Source organism: Macrosteles quadrilineatus, unplaced genomic scaffold (assembly GCF_028750875.1).
Source record: "Macrosteles quadrilineatus isolate MER2022 unplaced genomic scaffold, UCM_ALF_1.0 Scaffold_9__3_contigs__length_116548681, whole genome shotgun sequence".
NCBI lineage: Eukaryota > Metazoa > Arthropoda > Insecta > Hemiptera > Cicadellidae > Macrosteles > Macrosteles quadrilineatus.
Genome location: NW_026542602.1, coordinates 78,182,450 through 78,205,815, shown reverse-complemented (window position 1 = coordinate 78,205,815; position 23,366 = coordinate 78,182,450). Strand labels below are relative to the sequence as shown.

The 23,366-nt window shown below is 35.0% G+C and overlaps 1 protein-coding gene across 1 annotated transcript; it reads left to right on the top strand.

The window, feature by feature from the left end:
• The first annotated feature begins 28 nt into the window (after nucleotides 1-28).
• Nucleotides 29-22,526, top strand: LOC129002187 (uncharacterized). Its single transcript, XM_054429812.1, has 6 exons — nucleotides 29-171; nucleotides 12,321-12,508; nucleotides 13,603-13,743; nucleotides 15,745-15,939; nucleotides 18,320-18,586; nucleotides 20,792-22,526. Exons 2-6 carry the CDS (start codon nucleotides 12,326-12,328, stop codon nucleotides 21,137-21,139), a joined length of 1,134 nt encoding a protein of 377 aa, XP_054285787.1. The 5' UTR covers nucleotides 29-171; nucleotides 12,321-12,325; the 3' UTR covers nucleotides 21,140-22,526.
• The last annotated feature ends 840 nt before the right edge of the window (nucleotides 22,527-23,366 follow it).

Sequence of the window (23,366 nt, the reverse complement as noted above, 5' to 3'; positions counted from 1 at the left end):
TGGTTGTTTGTAAATAAAGTAGGCCTATAGGTAATTTGAAATGGTAACTTTTTCTAAACCTATGATTCGGAAGCAAGAAATTAAAATTATTAAGTTTTACAAATAATAATTTTTTGTGAACTCATTATTAGGCTACTAGTGACTCACTGGTGACATACGAATTATTTTACAGTAAGTTGTCCACAAATTTATTAAAACAATTTTTTAGACCTAAAGTAATATACCGTACAGAATAGGTAGGTAGGCCTACATTAACTGTACCTGGGGTAACACTACTTTACCTATGACGGTGTTTTAATTACTAAAAATCACTACTCATAACTTCTAAGAAAGGTTATGTTTTCGTTTATAACCTCTCATTGCCACTGACAGTGATGCAACAAAACATTGTGTCAAACATTTATTGCACCAATCTACAATTAAATTGACCTGAACCGATATTCTGTTGATTATTGATCAGTTGAATTTCAAACCATTACAATTTTACTTCTCTCTCAATCCTTGAACCTCATTGGTCCGATACTCGTGTTGTTATGAGTAAAACTATGCTGTTATGAAAGTAAACAATGCTGTTATGAGATACTTTTCAATTCTAAGAACTGTACTGAAACGGCTACTTTAAAAAACGGTCGTAGGTAAAATAGATAACAACACCAAACTTAATTTTTAAAGCCACAGTAGTACCTTAAATTTAACTTTTTTAAGTAATCCCTATTGTTTTTGTGACAATTGTTGTAATGTGGGACCATGTTTTTTATCTCAATGTTTTACTCATCAGTCACTAGAGATTTGATCCATTTACCCTGCATCCTTAAGTCATTTGCCAACTGTTGCCCCCCCCCCCCAAAACTCCAAGTTTGGAAACAGGCAAAAATCACTTGGTTTTAGGTCAGGGCTGTAGGGTGGATGACAAAAGATTCCTGTCATCCTCTTTGACTTCCAGGATGACTTTGAAGTTCCCCATGCACTCCTCCTAAAGTATGGAGCATTGTCGTGAATAAAAAAGACTAGATGACAGCATTCCACGTCTTGATTTGGATGGCGCATCAAAGTCGTGAAAGAGTCTTCAATAGGATTTTGAGTTTGGTTGTACCACATGACATTCAATCAACATGGATTAATCCCACAATTTTTTTACTTTCTGGATGACCCTCGTCAGGTACACTTAGACCAACACTGGTCTGTTTTAGTATTAAGGGTGCGCTCTACCTCAGCTCAGAAATCTCAACTCAGGCCTCAGTGGCTATGATGCGCCATTGAACAGTGCCGTTAGGAGCGCTTACAGACGTTTAAGTCCTCTTAAATTACTCACTTAGCTTTTAAAATAACATGCATTATAGGAAAATTAGTTTTTTCTTATTTACACAAAAACTAAAAGAGATAAATTAGTAAAGTAGTGTAAATTACAAAGTTGTTAAGAATAAAAAAAAAACCTATTAAAATGATGTGCCATTTGACATATGTTGCTATTTGAAAATTTTGAACAATGGGCATTTGCAAATTTTCCAAAATCAACTTTTTGGGAATTTTTATTAGGTATTTCAAAAATAGTAAAGCTAATTTCATAAGTTACTAGAGGACCCATGCTGCTCCGCAGCGTTAAAATAAATATAATATCCGAGAACAAATCAAATTAATGATTTTTGATTGAGTAAATCAGTATCTTGAGCTTAACTGATTCAAACGATCAATATCTCAAATTGAAGCCTATAGGGTAAATGCTACAGTTATTGGCACCTTAACGGTAAGCTTCGGAGAAATCTACCACAGTTCCTTTGCAATACTTTTTTTAATATCTACGTTTTTTTAATCATGTAGCAGAATGTACTGAGAATACTGGGATGCATAAGAAAATATAAATATAATTACTTAAGTTTATTAAAAAATGAAAATGTTAAAAAATACAAAAACCATAGTTATTGGCACCATCAACCATAGCTATTGTCACATCTTGGCACAGTTATTGGCACCTATAAAATAGTCTACAAATATTACATTTTAAGCGTCCTAAGGTGGTCTTTGTTGTCTTACGTGATGTATGCCTAATCATATTAAGTAGGCCTATATAGAAGAAAAAATGAAAATTATACAGTAAGTAAAATTAAAATCCTTAAAATTGCTCATGGTAGGCCTAGTTTCTTTGGCAACACCGCCTTTACCGAACTTACCGTCTTCATACATATTAATTGGTATTGGTTCGTCGTAATCAATGCCATCAAAATATTTCCTGTGAAATATTTCATTACAACGTTCACATTTTACCTTTTGTAGGATTATTTTTTTATTCTCTTTGTTACGTATTTGATCCTGATTGGGGCTTTTCGACAGAATTTTAAATGGTTTTAAACATAATATGATGGATCGGTTTTTAGTTTACCCTTTTTTTAATATGGTAATAATTAGGCATGTGAAGCTTTTTATCTTTATATATATGAATTAGGTATATTGGCCTAAATAAATTATTTTTATAGCATATACTCGTGTAACCATGTTACGATAACTTAGAGACTTCCATAACAGTAAATGCTGTTACTGGCAGTGTCACCTGTTACCAGTGACTAAAGTCATTGGCATGCCAATAACCACAATGATTACCAGTGCCAATCGGCATTAGTGTATTTACCACAGTTATTGGCAGTGCCAAGGTAGTGCCAATAACTAAATCACTACATATTTTAGACACAGTTGTTGGCACCCTCATATATTAGGTAATTTTTAAGTATATGGGTAAATGGGTGGCGGGAATAAGGGATGCACTGTGGATGCGATGCTCACTGGTGTGGATTAACGTCCGCACTAGTGAGTACTACGACTATCCGCAGTACTATCCTGATAATTAGACCAATTCGTAAATTACAAGGAAAAATGTGGTTCGGATTCCACTATAAACTGTAGGTCCCTTAGTTGCCATTAGCTGTATGGGCTATTAATTAACAGCTGTGTCTAAGGAACATGTCGGCCTTAGTCACTAACAAGACTACAAGATCGCGCCACTCATCCTACACTCATCCTTCACTCATATTTGGGTTAAAATACGCACATAGTGGCGTCCCCATCTTAAATAATTGATTGATTGATAGACAAATCAGTCCTTCCTAATACTAATGAAATAATGAAAACGTATTTTTTTAACGTTCAGTTTTAATAGGAAAAAATAAACAGGTATTTAAGTCCTTGTCAGTTTCTTAAGGAAATGTGAAGAATCAATAAAAATCGGCTAAGCATTTGAAAAAAATGTCTGTGCAGATTAGCATGGCCTCTGAAATAACCAAACACACACTGAAGTACAGAGAACTCATGTGGGCATTTCAGCAACTAACTCCCCTCTTCCACCGACTATTGCATTTAAGTGTACGAGGCTTTGAAAAAAAGGTGACAATAACTATGGTAGTGCCAATAACTCTAGCTCTTACCCTAATTAATTTATAGATTATTTTGAGTCTAAAACATATAAAAAAACCTGAACAATACTGGAGCTATTGATTTGTAATCATAGAAATACCTTATGAAAAATAATGTTAATGTTTGTTGTTCACATTGCGTTTGCTTGAAACTCGTCCGATTTGAAAAACTAATACGTAGCTTAAATGGAAGCCGGTATTTCACTGAAGGATCTTATCCCAAAATATATAGGATTATATAATTATATAACTGGTGAAATACAGCGTATAAATTTAAGTAAGAATTATAAAAAGAAACAAATTAGAAATACAGTAGGTAAATATATGCCGATGCTTGATGGCAAATCTGTGAGTACATACCTTCTATGTGCTCAAATCATAAAAATCGGCCGGATAGAAGAACCAAACGAACTCGGAAAAGTGAAACCAAATTTAACTTCCATAACAAATACATGGGGAGCAAATGTGGTGTACATATAAGCCAAGTGGGATAATAGATAAATATATGCCGATGCTTGATAACAATTATGTGCGTGCTTACCGAAAGTCTGTCGGGTAGAAGAGCCAATCGAACTCGGAAAAGAGAAACCAAATTTAATTCCCGTAAGAAATACATAAGGAGCAAATTTCGTTTACGTATAAGCCAAGGGGGATTATAGGTAAATACATGCCGATGCTTGATGGCAAATCTGTACGTGCATACCTTCAATTTGAAACCTCAACCATGAAAATCGGTCGGGTAGAAGAGCCAAACAAACTTGGAAAAGAGAAACCAAATTTAATTCCCGTAAGAAATACATGGGGAACAAATTTTGTTTACGTATAACCCGGGTGGGATTATAGATAAATATATGCCGATGCTTGAAGATGGCAAATCTGTGCGTGCATACCTTCAATTTGAGACCTCAATCATGAAAATCGGTCGGGTGGAAGAGCCAAACGAACTCGGAAAAGAGAAACAAAATTTAACTCCCTTAAGAAATACACGGGGAGCAAATTTAGTTTATTTATAACCCGGGTGGGATTATAGATAAATATATACCGATGCTTGATGGCAAATCTGTGCGTGCATACCTTCATTTTGAGACCTCGATCATGAAAATCGGTCGGGTAGAAGAGCGAAACGAACTGGGAAAAGAATACCCCCGCCGCAGCAAACCTGCCGTCTAAGCGAATTTCCATTTGGCCGAATTGATTTTCAATTGATCTATTTAAATAACATTAGGTTTAACGAGTACCTAGGTTTGCTGCTACAAGGAAACTAATAAAGTAGTGTGTTTTTAGTAAAATATTGATAGCTTACTATAAGATAAATAAATTTGCCAAGTTTGATCAAAATATATCCATAAACAAGCAAACTACAACATTTTACAATATTCTCCATAAGAATAACATGGGAATTTTAAATTTACAATTTTTTTAGTTTTCTCCGTAACCAATAACCGTACAAAAACACTTTGATATACTGAATTGTTTGTTTTTTTAAGCTCTTTAAGAAGGTTTATATAAAAATTGGGAAATTTTGTGTTTTGAGGGTAAAAAGTGAGAAAAACCAATTTTTACCCCATAAAACCCCCCATAAAACCCTGTTCCCATGGTCCGATCATGCTGGATCGCGAACTCATTCAAGTTTATCCCGCCTTACACCTTCAAACCAAATTTCATCAAAATCGGATAAAAATTACTCAAGTTATCGTGTTCACGGACACATATATATATATATAAATCTATATATATATATACCTATATATATATATATATATACATATATAAAAATTTGAACGAATGGTGTTTTTGGCCTCTGGGGACATTAAAATGAAAAAGTAAATCGGTCCCGGGCCTAAGTCTTACCATGAGACCTACGGTAATAGCTACTTCCCTATAGGGAAATTCGCTAAAAACCAAATATTTTTAATATATAAGAAATACTGTACTGATAAAAAATGCCAGAGTTTATTAAAGCTATTATTTACTAATGTTATACACTCTACTAGTGTGTTGCTCGAAATCGAGCAATTGTTAAGCACCGGTATTATAGAGGAGATATTTTAAAACTAATAACAGTCATAATTTGTAAGGAACCTTAATATCAAGCAATTGTCAAGTACCGGTATTATATAGGAGTAATTTTAAAATATACAACAGTCATAATTTAATATGAGTTTACAGGGTTGCCACCAGCCATGAAAACCTTGAAAAGCGTGAATTATGCGTGAATTTAGGTGACCATGAAAAAGTGCGTGAATTATGCGTGAATTTCGTCATTGGACCATGAATTCTCAAAATCATTATTAACAATTCAGCCAAAACCCCTAAATGTGCTGAATCAAATACTCCGTATTAAAACCATTCTCGAAATGAACACCGAGATAAAACGTCAAAGTGGGAGTGTCGAGATAAAAAGTTTTGTTGCCATGCCACGAACAGAAACGATTGCGTAGTTTATTCAAGGTCAAATCCGATCGTAACCGACGTCAGCCGAGTAGTCTAGAGATGGGAATTATCGTTGTTTTCCGGCAACGGTTATAACGATAACGCAGCTGCCCAATAACGTGTTGCGGCAACCTGTTATTTCAATAACGATTGCCAACTCGTTGCCGCTATAAACCGTTGTCCGCCGGTCGGTGTTGTAGTCGGGTAAATATAGGATATGACCTTAAAAAAATTGCAAGAAAACGTTTTATGGTTTTATTTTGTAGAGTTGGGTTTGCAGAATGACATACTAAAAGTTGCCAAAAATCGGTGCACGAGAAAACCACTAAAATCACAATTTAAAATGGCGGCTTTTTTCAACATTGGACAAATTAAAAAAACATATTTCACATGTATTTGTTATGCACATTTTTCAAGATATTGACTTGGGACCACCGCCTGTATTTATTGAGTGGTTAGTACTTCATTTTGATAGGGAACATGTTTTTGGCCGCCATCTTGGATCCGCCATATTGGACATAGATAATTTTTTTTTCAATGTAATGATAGTGTTGTGACACATCATTACCAACTACATTTTTACACTGATTTCAATGCCGAAATCCGTTTTTAAATATCTTTATTCATTTAGAAGATATATACAAAAGAAAACTCTGCACCATACATTTCTTATGGACGTTTCGTAGTTTGATATTTTTTTTAAAATTATTTTTCTTATATCTCCAGTTCTTATTAACGCTTGTAGTTCGTTCTAGGCTTAAAATATTCAGTAATGTAAGGGCTTTCATTTGAGCTCTTGATCATTAAAATCAGACGAGTTAAAGACCTGCTACGAACCTCAGAACAATATTAAATTTAACTTTTTAGAAATATATTTTTATTAAAAGATTTATAACTCGGGTTGTTAATACGTCACCGAGTTCTTTCTTGTCTCAAATTCCTCAGTAAATGTTTGGCTTTAATTTTATTGATCATTAAACAAAATCTGAAAATTTTAAAATGAGCCATGGACCATAATTTAACATTAGAATGTATTTATATTGAAATTTGTCTTTAGTTAAAGACGTATATTCCTAATTCTAAATAACTCCCAAAACTCTTTATAGTCTTAAATAATTCGCCAAAATATTGACTTTTATTTTAGCTATGGATTACTTTCCAGGAGTTATTAGGGTTTGGGATATATGTCCTTAATTAAAGACAAATTTCAAAATAAATACATTTTAATGTTAAATTATGGTCCATGGCTCATTTTAAAATTGTCAGATTTTGTTTAGTGATTAATAAAATCAAAGCTAAACATTCACTGAGTAATTTGAGACAAGAAAGAACTTGGTGACATATTAACAACCCGAGTTATAAATCTTTTAATGAAAATATATTTCTAAAAAGTTAAATTTAATATTGTTCTGAGGTTCGTAGCAGGTCTTTAACTCGTCTGATTTTAATGATCAAGAGCTCAAATGAAAGCCCTTACATTACTGAATATTTTAAGCCTAGAACGAACTACAAGCGTTAATAAGAACTGGAGATATAAGAAAAATAATTTTAAAAAAATATCAAACTACGAAACGTCCATAAGAAATGTATGGTGCAGAGTTTTCTTTTGTATATATCTTCTAAATGAATAAAGCTATTAAAAAACGGATTTCGGCATTGAAATCAGTGTAAAAATGTAGTTGGTAATGATGTGTCACAACACTATCATTACATTGAAAAAAATTATCTATGTCCAATATGGCGGATCCAAGATGGCGGCCAAAAACATGTTCCCTATCAAAATGAAGTACTAACCACTCAATAAATACAGGTGGTGGTCCCAAGTCAATATCTCGAAAAATGTGCATAGCAAATGCATGTGAAATATGTTTTTTTAATTTGTCCAATGTTGAAAAAAGCCGCCATTTTAAATTGTGATTTTAGTGGTTTTCTCGTGCACCGATTTTTGGCAACTTTTAGTATGTCATTCTGCAAACCCAACTCTACAAAATAAAACCATAAAACGTTTTCTTGCAATTTTTTTAACGGTCCCTATGTAAGTTTGTTTAGTTTGCCTGGACTATTGCGGCGTTCAGTTATCATTGTCGGTTGATCAGTTCAGTTTTCAGTTGTAGTCGGGCTCGGGAGTCGGGCGTTGCCGCGTTGTCCAGACAGGATGCGTTATTCTAGTTCGTTTCAGAAGTTATCGTTGCTCTGGTAGCGTTGCGGCAACGGCACTAATGGCAATGCATGATTTCGTTTTCGTTGTCGCGCGGCTTTCCTGCAACATTGTGTAGATAGATACGTTATTATAATAACAGGGAGTTCTCCGCAACGTGTTGCCGCGATAACGTTGCCGTGGCCGCAACACTGTTATTCATCCTGTTATGTTATAACGCCCATCTCTACCGAGTACCGATCTACCGATAAAATCGATGCTTTCGGAGCTAAAACATCGATCACATCGATGTTTGTTCCGAGTTTCTCGTCTGGTCTAAATAAACTAACACAGCCAATTAACCTAAAACCAATACAATTCAGTTACGGAAAACATCAATATTTCATTACTTTTGTTGGCCTAAAAGACCGATGTAACAAACCAAATCATCGGTTCGGTAATCTACCATCGATGTAAACAAATAACTTCGAACATCGATAGAAAAGACATCGATGTTTCGAAAACATCGACAATCGGAATTGATACTCGCTCTCATTCTCTACCACGATTACTAGCCCGAATCCTAAATCCTATACTAATAGCATTGAACATATGTTTTAGCAGTTCCATTTAACCAATGTTAAATCATGTTTATTTTCGGGCCAAAAACGTCATTTGTTGATGTTTATGATCCATACCGGGTTTTTTCTAGTAATCGTGTTCTCTACTCTCTACTCTACTCTAGTGTTCGTGTGGAAGGAAATACAGAGTAACCATAACCTAAAAGTTTTAAACTGATCTGAAACTTAGAAACGAGTCAAACGTTTGAAGTAGTGGTGGACACTGGACAGTAAGATCACTTGTTGCACTCGTGATTCAGTTTTGTGCTTCTTATAATTGATTACCCAACATTCAGTGGAACAAGTGTTCAGATTAAATATTTTTTATTACTACTTCCGATACTTTACAACGTTAAAATAAGAAGTACCTTGCCTTGCCATAAAGGTCAAAATGGCTTGCGCCGGCTGGAACTTAATCGTCTTCTGTGTTTGTTTTGGTCAAATATGTCGTCATTTCAAACTACTGTCAGTGTTGAGTAAATGTGTTACAACGTGAGATTAAGTTTATTTATTTAGGCCTAAGTTGCAAGAAGTCAATGTTGTGCTGAAAAATGGTGATTTCGTTCTGAGGAAGGTAAATGTAAATGTTTTGTTGAAGCATATAACTAGGTGTTTTCAGTCAATACCAATCTAACTAATGAGATGTAAATTTAATTAAATAATTGTTTTAACTGTGATTTAAACCTGTGTAGGCAAAAAATAATATATAATCTGATCCAATCTGAAGAAACATCCTCCTAACTAAGTTTATTTTAACCTTTTCTGTAACGTAATTAATTATTTTTTTATTACTTAATGTAAGTTAGCCTATGTCTAAACTTACATACATTCCATAACTTTTGTTTCGTTCTTAGCTTTAACTAAATATTTATTTACATAATCTTACCTTTTTAGTGTGTTTTTATCAGTCAGTCGGTAACCTTTAATCTTCTCAATAAATAAAAGTTGGTTCAGGCCTAACTTAGCCTAGATTCAGCTTTGGATTACAATGTAGGCTAGCCTACTGTGTTACAGTATAAAGTAATAAAGTGCATGTGCGTTTTAGTAGGCCTAGATATGGCCCATTACTAAGTTAACCGTTTCTTGATCATGTTCTTAACATTTGTTTTTATAGTAGCCTATTATCTTAATTTGATGTTTAGACAGTAAAGTTCTAGGCCATTGCTGGATTAACTAAGTTAAACCTTTTATGTTTGGATGCAATGTTTTTTAGGTTAGGCCTAGACCTAACTACCAATCCGACTTATTTTTTTATTTATTATTTCTTCTAACGTTTGAATTTATCATTAGCCCTATGATGTTGTTAAATCAGATGTTTCAATTTTTTTAAATAATTACCGTACATCGTATTATCCCACACAAGATTTTTATTAATATCCTTTTTCATCTGTGATTTTACTTTTTTAGACTGGATAAATTATATTAAATTCTTATTATTAACTCTAAAATAAACGCATGAAATGTGTTTTATTTGATAGTAGCACACAAAACTATATATTGTCGATAAATTAATGTACAATTCTGAACTAGGCAACACTCTTTTATGGTGAAATTGTGCGAGCATATACCCCATGAATTTTTCAAAACTACCAATGAAAACCTTGAATTATGCATGAATTTTTTTATCTCACTTTGGTGGCAACCCTGGTTTAAAAGACTCAACTAAAAGCTTATGTAACTAATGGATACGTTAATACCGATTTGATATATTGAACACTACTTGTTGATATTTTATCATTTGTTAAAAGCTGGTCTTGTTTTTTAGTGTTTTCTACAAATGTTTCCCCAAAGCTGTTGCTGTTACCAGTAAAGATTTCTTTTAAAAAAACCTTTCCTATATCAAATGCATTTTATTTGTTTTAACACTAGGCCTATATGAAATGGGGCCACTAGTGTTATACACAACAAACATTTTAAGATTGAAACATTGTTTAAATTTATTTTCTAACAATTCGATAAATGCTTCAAGTAAACATGGATCAATTAGTTGTAAATGATAAATAAAAAACTCGGGGGTTTTTTGGGTAGGAATTTGGAAAAAAAATGGTCATAAAAAGGTGTACTTACATAGAGAATAGACAGTGTTTGGGTCAGTAATAAAAAAAAGGTAATGAAAAGGCAGAAGAATGTTGGGAATTCCATTAGAGAAACCTGGTAGAAACCCTGACATTATGTTCTTTAAAGTCCCTTTTTAAAACGTTACTATCACAGTTAATAGGTAAATGTTGCCCAGGCTACTAGGGTACTAGATCATTAATTGTGTAGGCGGGCCTGGCATTGGAGTAGGCAGTAGCGCAGGTGGATCCTGGGGCAGCCGAGGTCAGCTGCAGGTCAAGTCCCAGGATGACTATCTCTGGAGGTGGACCCCGTTGAGGAAAATATGTAGCCTAACTTAGCCACTCATTATCAAAAAGTTAAATCACAATAATCAGGAAAAATGTTAAAATTTGTGGCTCAAACTTTTACAACAACTTTAACATGAGTGGCTAACCATAGCTTTTGACGCTATGACGGTCTGGTTCAGTCCTTAGACCACCAAAGCCTGACAGCACACAACCAACACACAACACACTGACAGCCTACATACTATATACTAAAATGAGTTGGGGATACGCGAGTGGCGACACGAGCATTGACCTGGCTCAACGTAAAACGCTCTGTTGTATCCATTAGAATTTTTGAACTCATTATGACTTTCAGGTTTGTCACCTCATAAACCCATGCTCCTAAGAACTCTTATTATCTAGTTGATCAAAAACCTAAATGCTAAGCAGGTCCTAAGATTGGTTGTAGCTCACTTGGGCAACTACACTATCATAGCGAAGTTGGCTGACTCCGGTCAACCTGTTCGTCATAATAATATGCAATAGTCTGCAATATCTCATATTGACTAAGAAGGAATTCTCCTTTAAAGTTACCTTTGCCATGACTACCTCGTTTTTTTCTCACACATTTAGTTGTTTGTGGGGTTGTCAAGGGTGCAATTTTTTTAGTGGAAACTATGTCTGTTTTTTTGTGGAAAATTGTAATTGATTATGTTTTGAAAAAGTTAATCTAAAAATGTAAACCCACATGTATTCCTTAAGTGAGAATTATTACTTATATAACGACACATTAACTTTGCAGTATTAACTGTAAGTTTTGTACTTCAATCAAGTGGGATTTGAGGGGGGTACAGTGTGAAGGATTTTCACAGGTCGGCTACAGTAGACTCCCTCTTATCTGGACACCTTTTAACCGGCCATCTTTTTAACCGGACAATTTTTATCAGCAAATCGGTTTAACCGGACTAGATCGGCAGGAAGTGGGCGGTACTGAAACTACTGTTCTCGTGGGAAAGATTTGAGACCAGTGATCACGTGTCTAAAATAAATTTAAGTCAAGTAACTGTTTACAGCATGCAATTAAACGGTCTGTTTTAACAAGTTTTCATGGTTCATGGGAACACGGTTTAACTGGAAAACCCATTATCCGAACTAGCCTTGGTCCTGAAGAGTCCGTTATAAGAGGGAGTCTACTTTAGTATAATTTGAATCTAAAGATCATTGATTGAACATATTGCTACAGTGATTTGTGTTGTGTTGCTTTTTTCTTAAATTTAAACTACTTTGATAAAGTTAAAACCAGCCCAGAGTAATGTGGCCTTACATTTAGGCAGTTGGATTTTGACTTCAATTCCAGTCATAAAATCTTACATAGACGTTATTCTCTAATTGATCTTGTTTACAGCCAAAATGCCTGCAGCTGGAGATGAGGGTTATGAAGTCTTCGTGATCTGTCCCTACGACCGAGCACATGAGATCAGAAAGGGACGGATGCAGTTCCACATTGAAAAGTGTAGAAGAAACTTTCCCGGTTCAGATCTGGTGGAGTGTCCCTACAACAAAATACATATGATACCTGAACCTGAGCTCAACGTGAGTTATCTTGCAGCATTTTAACTTGACTCACTGATAAATTGTTGCTGCTCTCTATTTTTGGAAATTAAGAAAACCCTTATCTCACCCCCCCCCCCTATATTTTGCCATTTCTTCTTACATGTTTGCCCTCACAAACTCAATAATTAATTGTCGTGATAAGTCAATCCAAGCCTTAACTTTTTGTTACTAACTCAATAATATTTTGGAGAGGTAGAGAGAGAGAGAGGTTTTGCCAGAAATTAAGCCCCACATAAATTGTATTTCAGCTTCATACAGGCATTATCTAATAACATAGGCCCCATATCACTAAAATAAATGGGGACATTAATCTTTAATTTACAGGGTTATGTACACATATTTCTTATTATTCAGAGTAAAATGGTTTAAGCCATGCTGAAATTTGTGATCTAAGTGACAAGCCTTGAACTATGACGGTGACAATATTGGGTTTCCATTCAATAGGTTTTCAAATGGCTAAATTTTTTAGTTAAGCCAACTAGACTACAGTATAAGGTTGAGAATTTAGCTCCTTGTCAGAAAATCTAACTCATTGTATTCTGAGATTTTACAATAATGTATGTAGAGCGAGCATTGAGGATTGCACGATCGAAAGATTCACTCTTTCACCACGATTGTGGATGACAACGATACAGAAATGTTTGTCCGATCGCAGAAGACGATAACGATTCCTCTGTAACAACTGCAGGATATGTTCCATATTTTTCTGCACTTGTAGATGGACGATGATGATGTTTTTATGATTGGGGGAAATGTTCAATATTTAGTTGTAGTAATTCTGACAATTTTTTATTATTTTTATGCTTACATCCAGAGTACTACCTGAGTTTTTAACCATTTCAAAGTGCCACAGATAAATTGTATTATTTGCTCGCATATTTTTTCACATGCCATTGAAAGTAGGAAATGTGTGAACAGCTTGAATCAGGCTTTATTCACAATTCCCCTCCTATAAACAAATATTTATAGGAGCATGACACCTAATACTTTTCTTAACTGAGTTCACGTTTGTCAAATTTGACAAAACTACTTGTCTTTAGCCCCCCCCCATACATGTTTCTCTATGTTTTCAGTACCACATAGAGGAGGAATGTTCAGACAGACGTAATTGGGAGAGATATACTCACGATGATGAGGTTGCTGTTTGTCCCGTAAAAGATCTTGTTCCAGTAAACGCAGCCACCCTTCCCGATGGTGATGAGAATTGGGACAATGTAAGTGTTATTAACTTGACTAATAATTAATAACACTGACACTCACAACCTTTTATAATATACATTAAACTAGGGATTGGTTATTTGCAAATCTTCATTTTAAACCAAATGATTATTGTTTATCTTAAATTTATACAGGGCAAAAACTGAGAAACGTAAATGTATGCTTTGAGAAACGTAAATTAAACGTAGATTTTTATGTATTAAAAATAAATCTAATGGTGTATTAATTTCTCACTAGTCGTACATCGTTGAATGACAAATTTTCCTGGTTTAAGGGAAGAATATTGGAAAAAAGAGATAAGTTTTAGCATAGCTTCTTCAAATCCAAACCCGAGTTGTCGACGCCGATCTCTGAGATCACAGAGGCTCGGCGGATATGCCACCTGTCGCAAAAGTAAAAGGTGTGCTCGAGTGTGTCTGCAATGCTGGGACTGAACAGACAGTCCAAGCTGGTGGCCTTCCCCATTCTCAAAAAGGCCCAGAGGTACCTACGATCTGACAAAAAACTGGGGCATGAAATACCCAACCTTGGCAATGCCCCCATTCCGCCTATCGTCGGATGCTGGAAATGAGCCTCGTGGTCCAACATTTCCTAGACTCTCCCATTTGATCTGCCAGCGTTTGAAATCCTGTTCTTCTCTGGCAGCTGTCTGCATGATTCAGGTCTCCTTTGGTAGATCTTCTTTTGCTCCCTTTTAAAATGAAAGATAGGAATGACACCAGCAATTACATTGAATCAATAGACATGTTTTAGCCCTTGAGCTGAATTGATGACTATAATATAATTGTACAATTACCTCGTCACAGCTCCGTAGTTTCCGTATATATTACGGCCGTTTTGGCATCAAAATGCCATCCTCAGATACATACATCCACCGGATTTGGCGTCGTCAAACTTGATACACACACGTAACATGATAACAAACATAAAAAAGAAAGACAGGCCTGTCGCGCACATGATGAGTACGTGTACGGAAGCTGACTGAATTACATTGACTGCAGGCTCGTATACCATGCGGTAGGTATTTTAAGCATCTCGCAAGGCCCCTTGATGGTAAATGCGGGAAAGTCGTTCATGGAAAACAGTGAAAACACGCTTCTCCAGCACATGGGCCCAGCATCGTACAAGAGTACTGATTGGACGGCAGACATCAGTACGCAGTGTTTGCAGGAGTGGGGATCACTGATGTTTGGCGTAACCCTACTAAGGGCAACGACTCTCTTATCAGCCTTGTCAGCCGTTCGCTTGATCTGCTTGCTGAAAGACAATTTTGCTGTCTGTCATAACACCAAGGTAATTTGGCATATGGCTCCCAGTTGGAGCTCCAGTTGCACATCGTCCACTTACTCAGGAAGAACAGAAGGAATCCTCTTCTTGGTAAGGACCACAATATCAGTCTTTCCGACCATCAGGAACAAGCCGTGGTCCTCCATCCACTCGTTGACTTGGAGTATCTCTATTTTGAGTTTAAGCTATGTATTCTTGTCCCTTTACGCTTAAACTAATTGCCTTTAAAATCAAGAACAATTTCTTGCCTGCATCCATTAAAAACCTGTTCAGACAAGTTTTAAAAACTACTCTAACCCAGGCGTGCCTGTACAAACATGAAGAGTACTTTGGTTTAGAGTTTTAGTTATTTTAGTTTTAATGCCACAGCTATCTTGATTATTGTTTTGTTTTTCTTTTGACGATTGTCATGAACTTTTTATAGTTTTTAACGACAATAAATCATTCATTTCATTTCATTTCAAGTGTTACTTGATTGGGCTTTATATTTAACAATTATTTTAAGCTGCCCTCAAAATACCCCATTTTGGGTGGCCTCTGGGGACCTCAAAACGAAAATTAAATCGGTCCTGGACCCACGTCTTACCATGAGACCTAGGGTAATATCTTATTCCCTATATATCGAAAATTTGCCATCATCATTTTACTTATGATAAGTAGTTCAATTTACCCTATGTGTCTGTTATCACTAAATTATTTTTTTTTTCTAGTTTGAAGCCCAAGGGTCAGTTCTGAACAACATCAAAAGTGAAGCCCAAGAGAAACCCATATTGCGGATGCTGCAAGTTGCTTCAAAGGCTTCTCGAAAGAAGTTCAGGATGGAAGAGCGAAAGCGTCATGGAGACCTTGCAGACCTTGCGAAGTCAAGTGCTGACTCAATGAGTGACACTGCATCTGTTATTTCAGTAAGTAGTTCTTTCAGACCTGTATAGTTCTAGGCTTAGGTGTAGCAATAGCTAAGAATTACCCCCTTTTAACCCTTAAGGTGGCAAAAATGACACTAATAGGCTAGGTACCAATATTTAGTTTTAATAAGCTTATCGCACCAATATTTAGTAAGGAAAAGGAAATGGTTAGAGGCCATCTTTGTGTTGACTGATTCTTGATACAGAATAATACTGTAATTTTTCATCTTATCAACAACGTCGACACCACTCGGGCTGTAGATGTTGATTTGCCTTCACAAATGCGCGTTGATATGCACTAAGAGGATATTTCTCAAGGTAATCATCCCTAATGTGATGATTAATTACTTTTACTACTGACTTAAGCATGAAAGACAAAAGGCATATGCTGGGCCGGTTCTGTCAGTTTTTTTCAAGAGAAATACCGCCCTTTCCTCCAACAAGTTGGGCTATATCCCAGGGCAAAGCTGCAACTGAACAAGACTATCATGTGGTGTATAAGGACATCTAGTCCTTCCTGAATGAGAGCTGGGAATACTCCGTTCCCACCTGGAGATTTGAAAGGGCTGAAAGATCCGACAGCCGACTTGAACAGCTTGCTTGAGAATGTTCTTGCTGTGGCTGTTTCCCTAGGTGATTTCCTTTCCCAGGGTTTAGGGTATTGTCCTGTTATCCCGCCTATCGTAATGTTCCCTGGGAAATGGGTGTTCAGTAGGACTTGAAGGGTTTCTTCTATACATGATGTATGTTTTCCATCCTCCCTTATTAATGAAGCCAGAGGATTCAGCACCTCTCTTTGCAAGTTTTTTTTTGCAATCTGGCTGCTTCTACTAGGTTCTTTATCCCCTCACAGAACAGCCTCCAGGTTTTCTTTTTACTCTTTCTTATTTCCGAGTTGTACTCCGTTAGGTTATCCAAGGACTATTTTGGCGTATATATATATTTTCGGTATTTATTGAAATGAATACAGTAAGCTACTTGGAATAACCATTATTAAGTTTTATCAATAAATTATCATAGACATAAAACACACTGTTGGTTGGTCAATGGTATTATTTTACGGTTAATGTTCTTTCATAGCAGAGTGCCAACCAGACGGTTTGAATAAACCATTGTTTTTGTTATTCTTTGACAGCTGTAAAAATTAATTCAAAAAAATAAAGCACTTTTTTCTTTTTTCCTTCTTATTTTAACATTTTTACTTGGTTGGCTGGTTACCGACAGCAAACTGGACTGGACTGGACGAGCTGTCTGCAGGATAAACAATAGCAGTGTCAGTCTTCTTCATTACGATATTTTGATATAGAAATGAATGCTTCAGGTTATAGATCAGGTCAAATTTAAACAAAGTGTAATTTTATACATTTTTTAAAAGATCTACCTTAGTGTTTTGTTTTCAATAATGAGGTGTGTTGAACAATGTATGTCGTGTTATTTTTTTCCTAAGCTATTCTTCGTTATTTGGAAAAAAGGTTGCACCAACATTACATATTATAATTTTTCATTTGCTATGTGTTGTTTTATTGTTTGAAGATATATTTTACAAATGTTTGACTTCAAAATTTGAGGTACTGTAACCTTAACCTCAAAATGTATGCGACCTCTTTTTTGTCTGAGATTCATGGTAATCAACATCCCAAAACCTCGGTTAATCGGAATTGTACTGCAATAGCTTATTTCCTATATGGGTAATTGGCAAAAAAATATGAAGATTAAGAATACAAAGTGGCTTTTGGAATCTGATCAGTAGCAATTTTTGCTAAGTTAAACAAAAATATAACATTGTTCTATTTTTAAACTATGTTTCTAATGTAAACATTTAAATTTGTCAAATTAGCACTTGTTAAGAAGTCTTAGCAGATATTCTTATATATATCTGCTTATATATATATATATATTCAAATATTCTTAGCAGACTTCTTAACAAGTGCTAATTTGACAAATTTAAATGTTTAAGTCTAGCGACTTATCTTATTTTTCCCCCAGGTCAAATAAGAGATCACATGTGTGTTGCGGCTCCTGCAATAGTATAAGAAAATAAAAATGAAGGCTTTATTATATTTGTGGGAAGGTTTTGTTAAGTTTTGTTATTTATCTGTAAAATCAATATGTCCCAGTTTGTTTATTATTAAATAAAAAAATCTTGTAATAGTCCATGCAAAGATGTAACCAACAACTAAAGTAAATGAATAAACACCTGGTGGGAGATATTGTCGATAAAGACTTTATCTGTGTGATCATAATCCAACCAGCATCAAAACCTTGTATGTGGTATGAACTAAATAATCTAAAAATGGTGTAAAATGTTAATAAATCCATTAAATATTACTTTTACCTGATCAGGGGGCACAACAATTAGTATATGGTATGTATTTTTCAGAACAGCAGAGACCCCCTATCTAGGCCTAAACTCCAACCAGCAGTGTCCAGGCACAAAGCTAATCCAAACGAAGCGACTGCTATAATTTCAAAGATGAACACAATTGACATAAACGCCAAGCCACCAGCAGCCGATGTCGCCCCGTCAGAGTCATCTTCATCAGTAGATCGTCCGCCCTCCGTCGTTGAGGCTGCTTCTAGCTCTCGCCGCACTTCTACACTGATGAATAGTGCACCATATGAAGAAGAGAAGACAACTACACCTCAGGTGTGTATATTTCGTAGTCTGAGACCCTGTACACATGGGAGCGTTGCAACGCGCATTACATGTCGCGCATTGCAACGCGCGTCCTAGAAACAGCAATCAAATGAGTGCCTACACATGCAGCGCCAGTGCTTCGGCAACAGCGCGTTGCAACGTGCGCTTGAGAGGTGCTAGCAGCGCGCTTCGAGGTTCTAATGGGACCGTACCCATGTGAGCGTTGGAACGCACGTTTTGGAGTAGAGGGGAGTAGGTTTTATGTATGTTTACTGTGTACCTATACACAATACCTTATAGTAATTACCAGGTTCTCTTCTGTTGAAATATAATCCCTAACAATGCTCTCACAAGGTGCTAGACAGACTTCAACTTTCGTTAAATAAAGCAATTAGCATGCTTTAGTAATTAAAAGCTTATGTTCATATCCTCGATTAAGTTACAAAGTAAAAAAGAAAAAACATACGAGCTAAACTTTCTTGTAAAATTGGATGTTCCAAGTGTTGTTATGGAATTTTCCCTGGGACAGTTACCCGGGACCGCTTGACTTTTTTCATTTTCATTTCCACAAAGGCCAAAAACATCATTAATTTAATATTTTATAATTAAAATATTAAATTAATCTGCAACGGGGGTATTTTGATTTGGGTTTCTTTCTTTATATTATAGTACAACTCCCAAACCCTTTTTGACTTTTATGGCTATGCCGAGACATGCCATGAGACAATTGTTCAAATGTGCGTTGCAATGCTGTCATGTGTACGCAGAGGCTTATCTGAAGCGCGTTACAATGCGGTTGCAACGCTCCCATGTGTACGTAGCCTGATTATTACATGAATGCTGAACAATAAAATAAGTTTAGACGGATCTGATGTGGATAAAAAGCTCTTGTTTAACTTTGCATCTGCTGGAAGGTCATATTATAAAAGTTAGATTTTTAAGCTCAACGATTGGTAAAAAGTGGGATCAACCAATGTTTGAAGTGTGCACTTCAAGGGGAAATTTGTTGGCTAAAATAGTCAATATCAAGTCAAAATAGTCATAGAAATAAAGACCCATAATACTTAAGAATTAGCACAAGCATAATATGTGTGCGCAGAGGAGTTTCTACAGGAGTAATGCAACAATAATAATCAATGTTGTTAAAATTCAACTTGCATATTTTTTGTAACAAAGTACATACGCTATTCATAATTTAAGTGTAAAATTTATTGTTTTGTGGTGTTGACAGATGCTATTTCTATGCAATAGTAAATTAATACAGTTATGTCACTAACTTCATTTTCCACTTTTTCATTGCTACTTCATGAGAGTTTATATAACTATAAAACATAGTAAAACTAAGCGTAGATACATACAGCTAAAGTTCTCATACCAATAATACAATAATACAGGGTGACTCTAAATTATTGTTACACTTTTGAAACTCAATAAATGAAAAACCATACAACCTATCATCACGGGTTGAGGATCAATTAAAAGAGGAGATTCTAAAGTTTCGTTTGACACCACTTTGGTAAACATAGTTGCAAAATTAGCCTCTAAAGACATTTTTAGATTTCAACAATGATTTAAAATTAATTACACACTTTTACCTCTATAAATCTGAAAACTTCATACTCGTAAATTGTCAAAAGTTTTAAGTAATACTGCTAGGGGATGTTTTATAATTTACCGCTCAGTAATTGTTGTCCGCCATTATTTTAAGCTGCAAGGAACCTTCAAAGATCAAAAAGTGTTCTGTGTTTAGAGTTTGGGAAAACTCAATCTTCGAATGGATGTGTACTGTGCAGCCAGAGGAGGCATAGAGCATTTATAGTTAATAAGTTATGTAATCGTGTTTTTTTTAAACACCTACTATGTTCATAGTTTTTTACGCCCTGAGTTTCATAGATTTTAAATTGTATAATTAATTTAATTTAAAACCGTTGTTATATTAAAAAAATTACTGTAGAGGCAAATTTTGCAACTATGTTTACCTAAGTGGTGTTAATCAAAACTTTAGAATCTCCTCTTTCAATTGGTCCTCAATTCCGCGAGGATAGGTTGTATGGTTTTTCATTTATGGAGTTTCAAAAGTGTAACAATATGAAATCACCCTGTGTTGTATATATAACTGTCCATTTAGGTAATCAGAGTTAGACCCGGTCTTGAGAGTGTCTTTAGAGTTTGTAATGTAAATGTTGAAAGATTGCAACTGTTGGTATGTTTCAGATGGCATTCAGCTACGCAGCAGTTTCAAAGGCACCTGCTGGTAGAGGCAGAGGTGCTTCAGGCCCTTGGGTTCCATCCCGTCCTGGCTCTGCTATGAGCAATGTGTCCAGTGGCACCTACGGCACTGCCATGTCCAGTACTCCCTCTACGGCACATCGCCAGTCCGGTGTGGCATCTCGCCTCGGCAACATGGCACCTCCGTCAAACGTCTCTAACAACTCTCGTCCATCCAGCGTCATGTCCAACTCATCCTACTCATCAGCAGTTTTCTTATCGAATCCAAACGAAGACGGGTTTTGCCAGGTTCCCATTCCAGGCCTAGGTCGTGGACGCAAAAATGCCAGTTAAGCAATTCGATGATCAACCATTGCACACTGCTTATGTACTTTTATTTTGTTTGTATCAACTATGGACCATGTATTTGTGAGGCCTGTGCCCCTCGGGAGATGGGGAAATATTAAAATTGTTAGCTTTTGAGGTAAAATTGTATTTCATTGCAGTTTTTATGACAGTATCTTTTGTATGTTTTAGGAAATAACTATTATGTTAATTGAAACTCGTGGTGGTTTAATTCTCTTATGATTTTATAATAATTAGGTTAATTGATAACTATGCGTTATGTGATTGTGGGACGTTTAGTTTCAGTAGAACAACGCAGTACTACTAACCAAAAAATGTATATGTGTTAAAAGAGTAATCTCTGCCCTCTCTCTGTTTTATTAGGTTAGTTTTATATTCACTGTGGATACTAAGAAATCCACAGAAGTTAAGTTTTATTTAGATTGTGCTCTTGAAATGAGAGGGGCTGTGTTTAGTTTAGATAATAAGTATGCTCTTGTTTTTCAATGAAAGTGATCTTTATAAGAAGTATCTTAGGCACCATACATTTAGCCCTTTTACTTACGAAATGCAACATCTAAGGAATATTGTATATAACCATGTAAGTATCCATGTAAGTGTAAAAGATGCCAAATACCAGTTCCCATTGATTAAACCCCACCTGTTTTGCCCTTGCACTTACCAAATGCATAGTGAAAAATCTATTGTATATAACCATGTAAATAATTAATCTGATAAAGAAACCAATGCAATTTTTTGTACAATGACAGATATTGAACGTTAGTTTCTGTTTCATCAGTATTTTTTTTTACCCATCAAAATGTTTTATTTTTCCTAATTTTACCTGAAATTAAGTTGAAGGTTAGTAATGTTTTATTTGACCTAGCCGAAATTAATTTGAAAACCTAAAAACATTGTCATTGTCAGTGCAGAAGTATCGGTTTAACCCTGAAAAATAATTATTATAAAATTCACATCCTTGCATTTGGTAGAATATAACAACTTTATAGTAAGCTACAGAAGAGCCTTTTGTTGTCTGTTTCCATTTTATCTTTAATGTGTTGTGGAATAGCTTTGTTTAGAGGTTAAATCTTAACTATGTCTTTGTATCAATAATTTTTTTCTCTGGTGACTGGTGAAGTTAGAATTGTTACTTTAGTCATCAAAGGGACAATCATACCACGTTCAACATTACATTAAACATAGGAGATGACTTTTTCATCAACATGAGGGTATAACAATAAAAATACAGGTGGTAACTCTTGAAGACAGCTATCCCCTTGATTTTAATTAATGTTTAGTTATTAAAGGATTAGTTTAAGTAAACATACTCTTGTTTCTTTACCAAATAATACAAACTGTAATTGATAATGTCAATAAATTTTCATGTTTTGAATTTTCACAATTATTTCAATCCTTTATATTTTTAACATTAATCTAAGACGATTTGGTTTGGTCCTTGATAATGTGTGCCTAGGCTTTCATGCTCATAGTAATTCTTTTTATTTTAAATTCATCACACAGAGATTTATTTTCTTCATAATGATTATAGAAACTTTCTTTAGGTTAAAGTTCTAACTTAGGCTAGTTAAAGTAATGCAAGTTTTATATTGTAAGATGCTGAAGGATTTTCTTTATATGAAAGAGTCATATTTTTTGTAAATTACATTACTTTAAGTATTTTACTTTAGTCGCATTGAAAGATTTAAAAAGTAACAAAATGCCAATAGCATTAGTGCATTATGATACAAGTTTTTCAACAATTATTTTCACAGTTTTGGAAAGTATTTGAAGATTAATTTTCCAAATGGAGAATAATGTTGATTAAGATATATTCCCTTAGTTATTTCTGTGCTACGGTAACACAACATGTCTTGGACTTCAAGTAGAGAGTTTATTATCTCCTAGTTTTACCCTCTATGTGACTCATCGTAAGGACATAAGATACAAGAATAAGGTCTTGAAGTTTTCCCCTAAGTGTTAAAAAGAATTGACATCAAAATAACTCATTTGTCATGCAAAATACTACAAAATTGATAACTGAACTATTTTAACAACATGAATATCATGAATGAACAGACCGTAAATGATAATGATAATGATACTATTCTCAAGATACGAGTAGATATGGTCATCGCCAAATTTGTACTGTTGCGTGATGCAATTAATAAGTTGAGAAGTGTTAAATAACCAAGATAACATAATGTTATTAGTATGTGAGTGTATAAAAATGGTA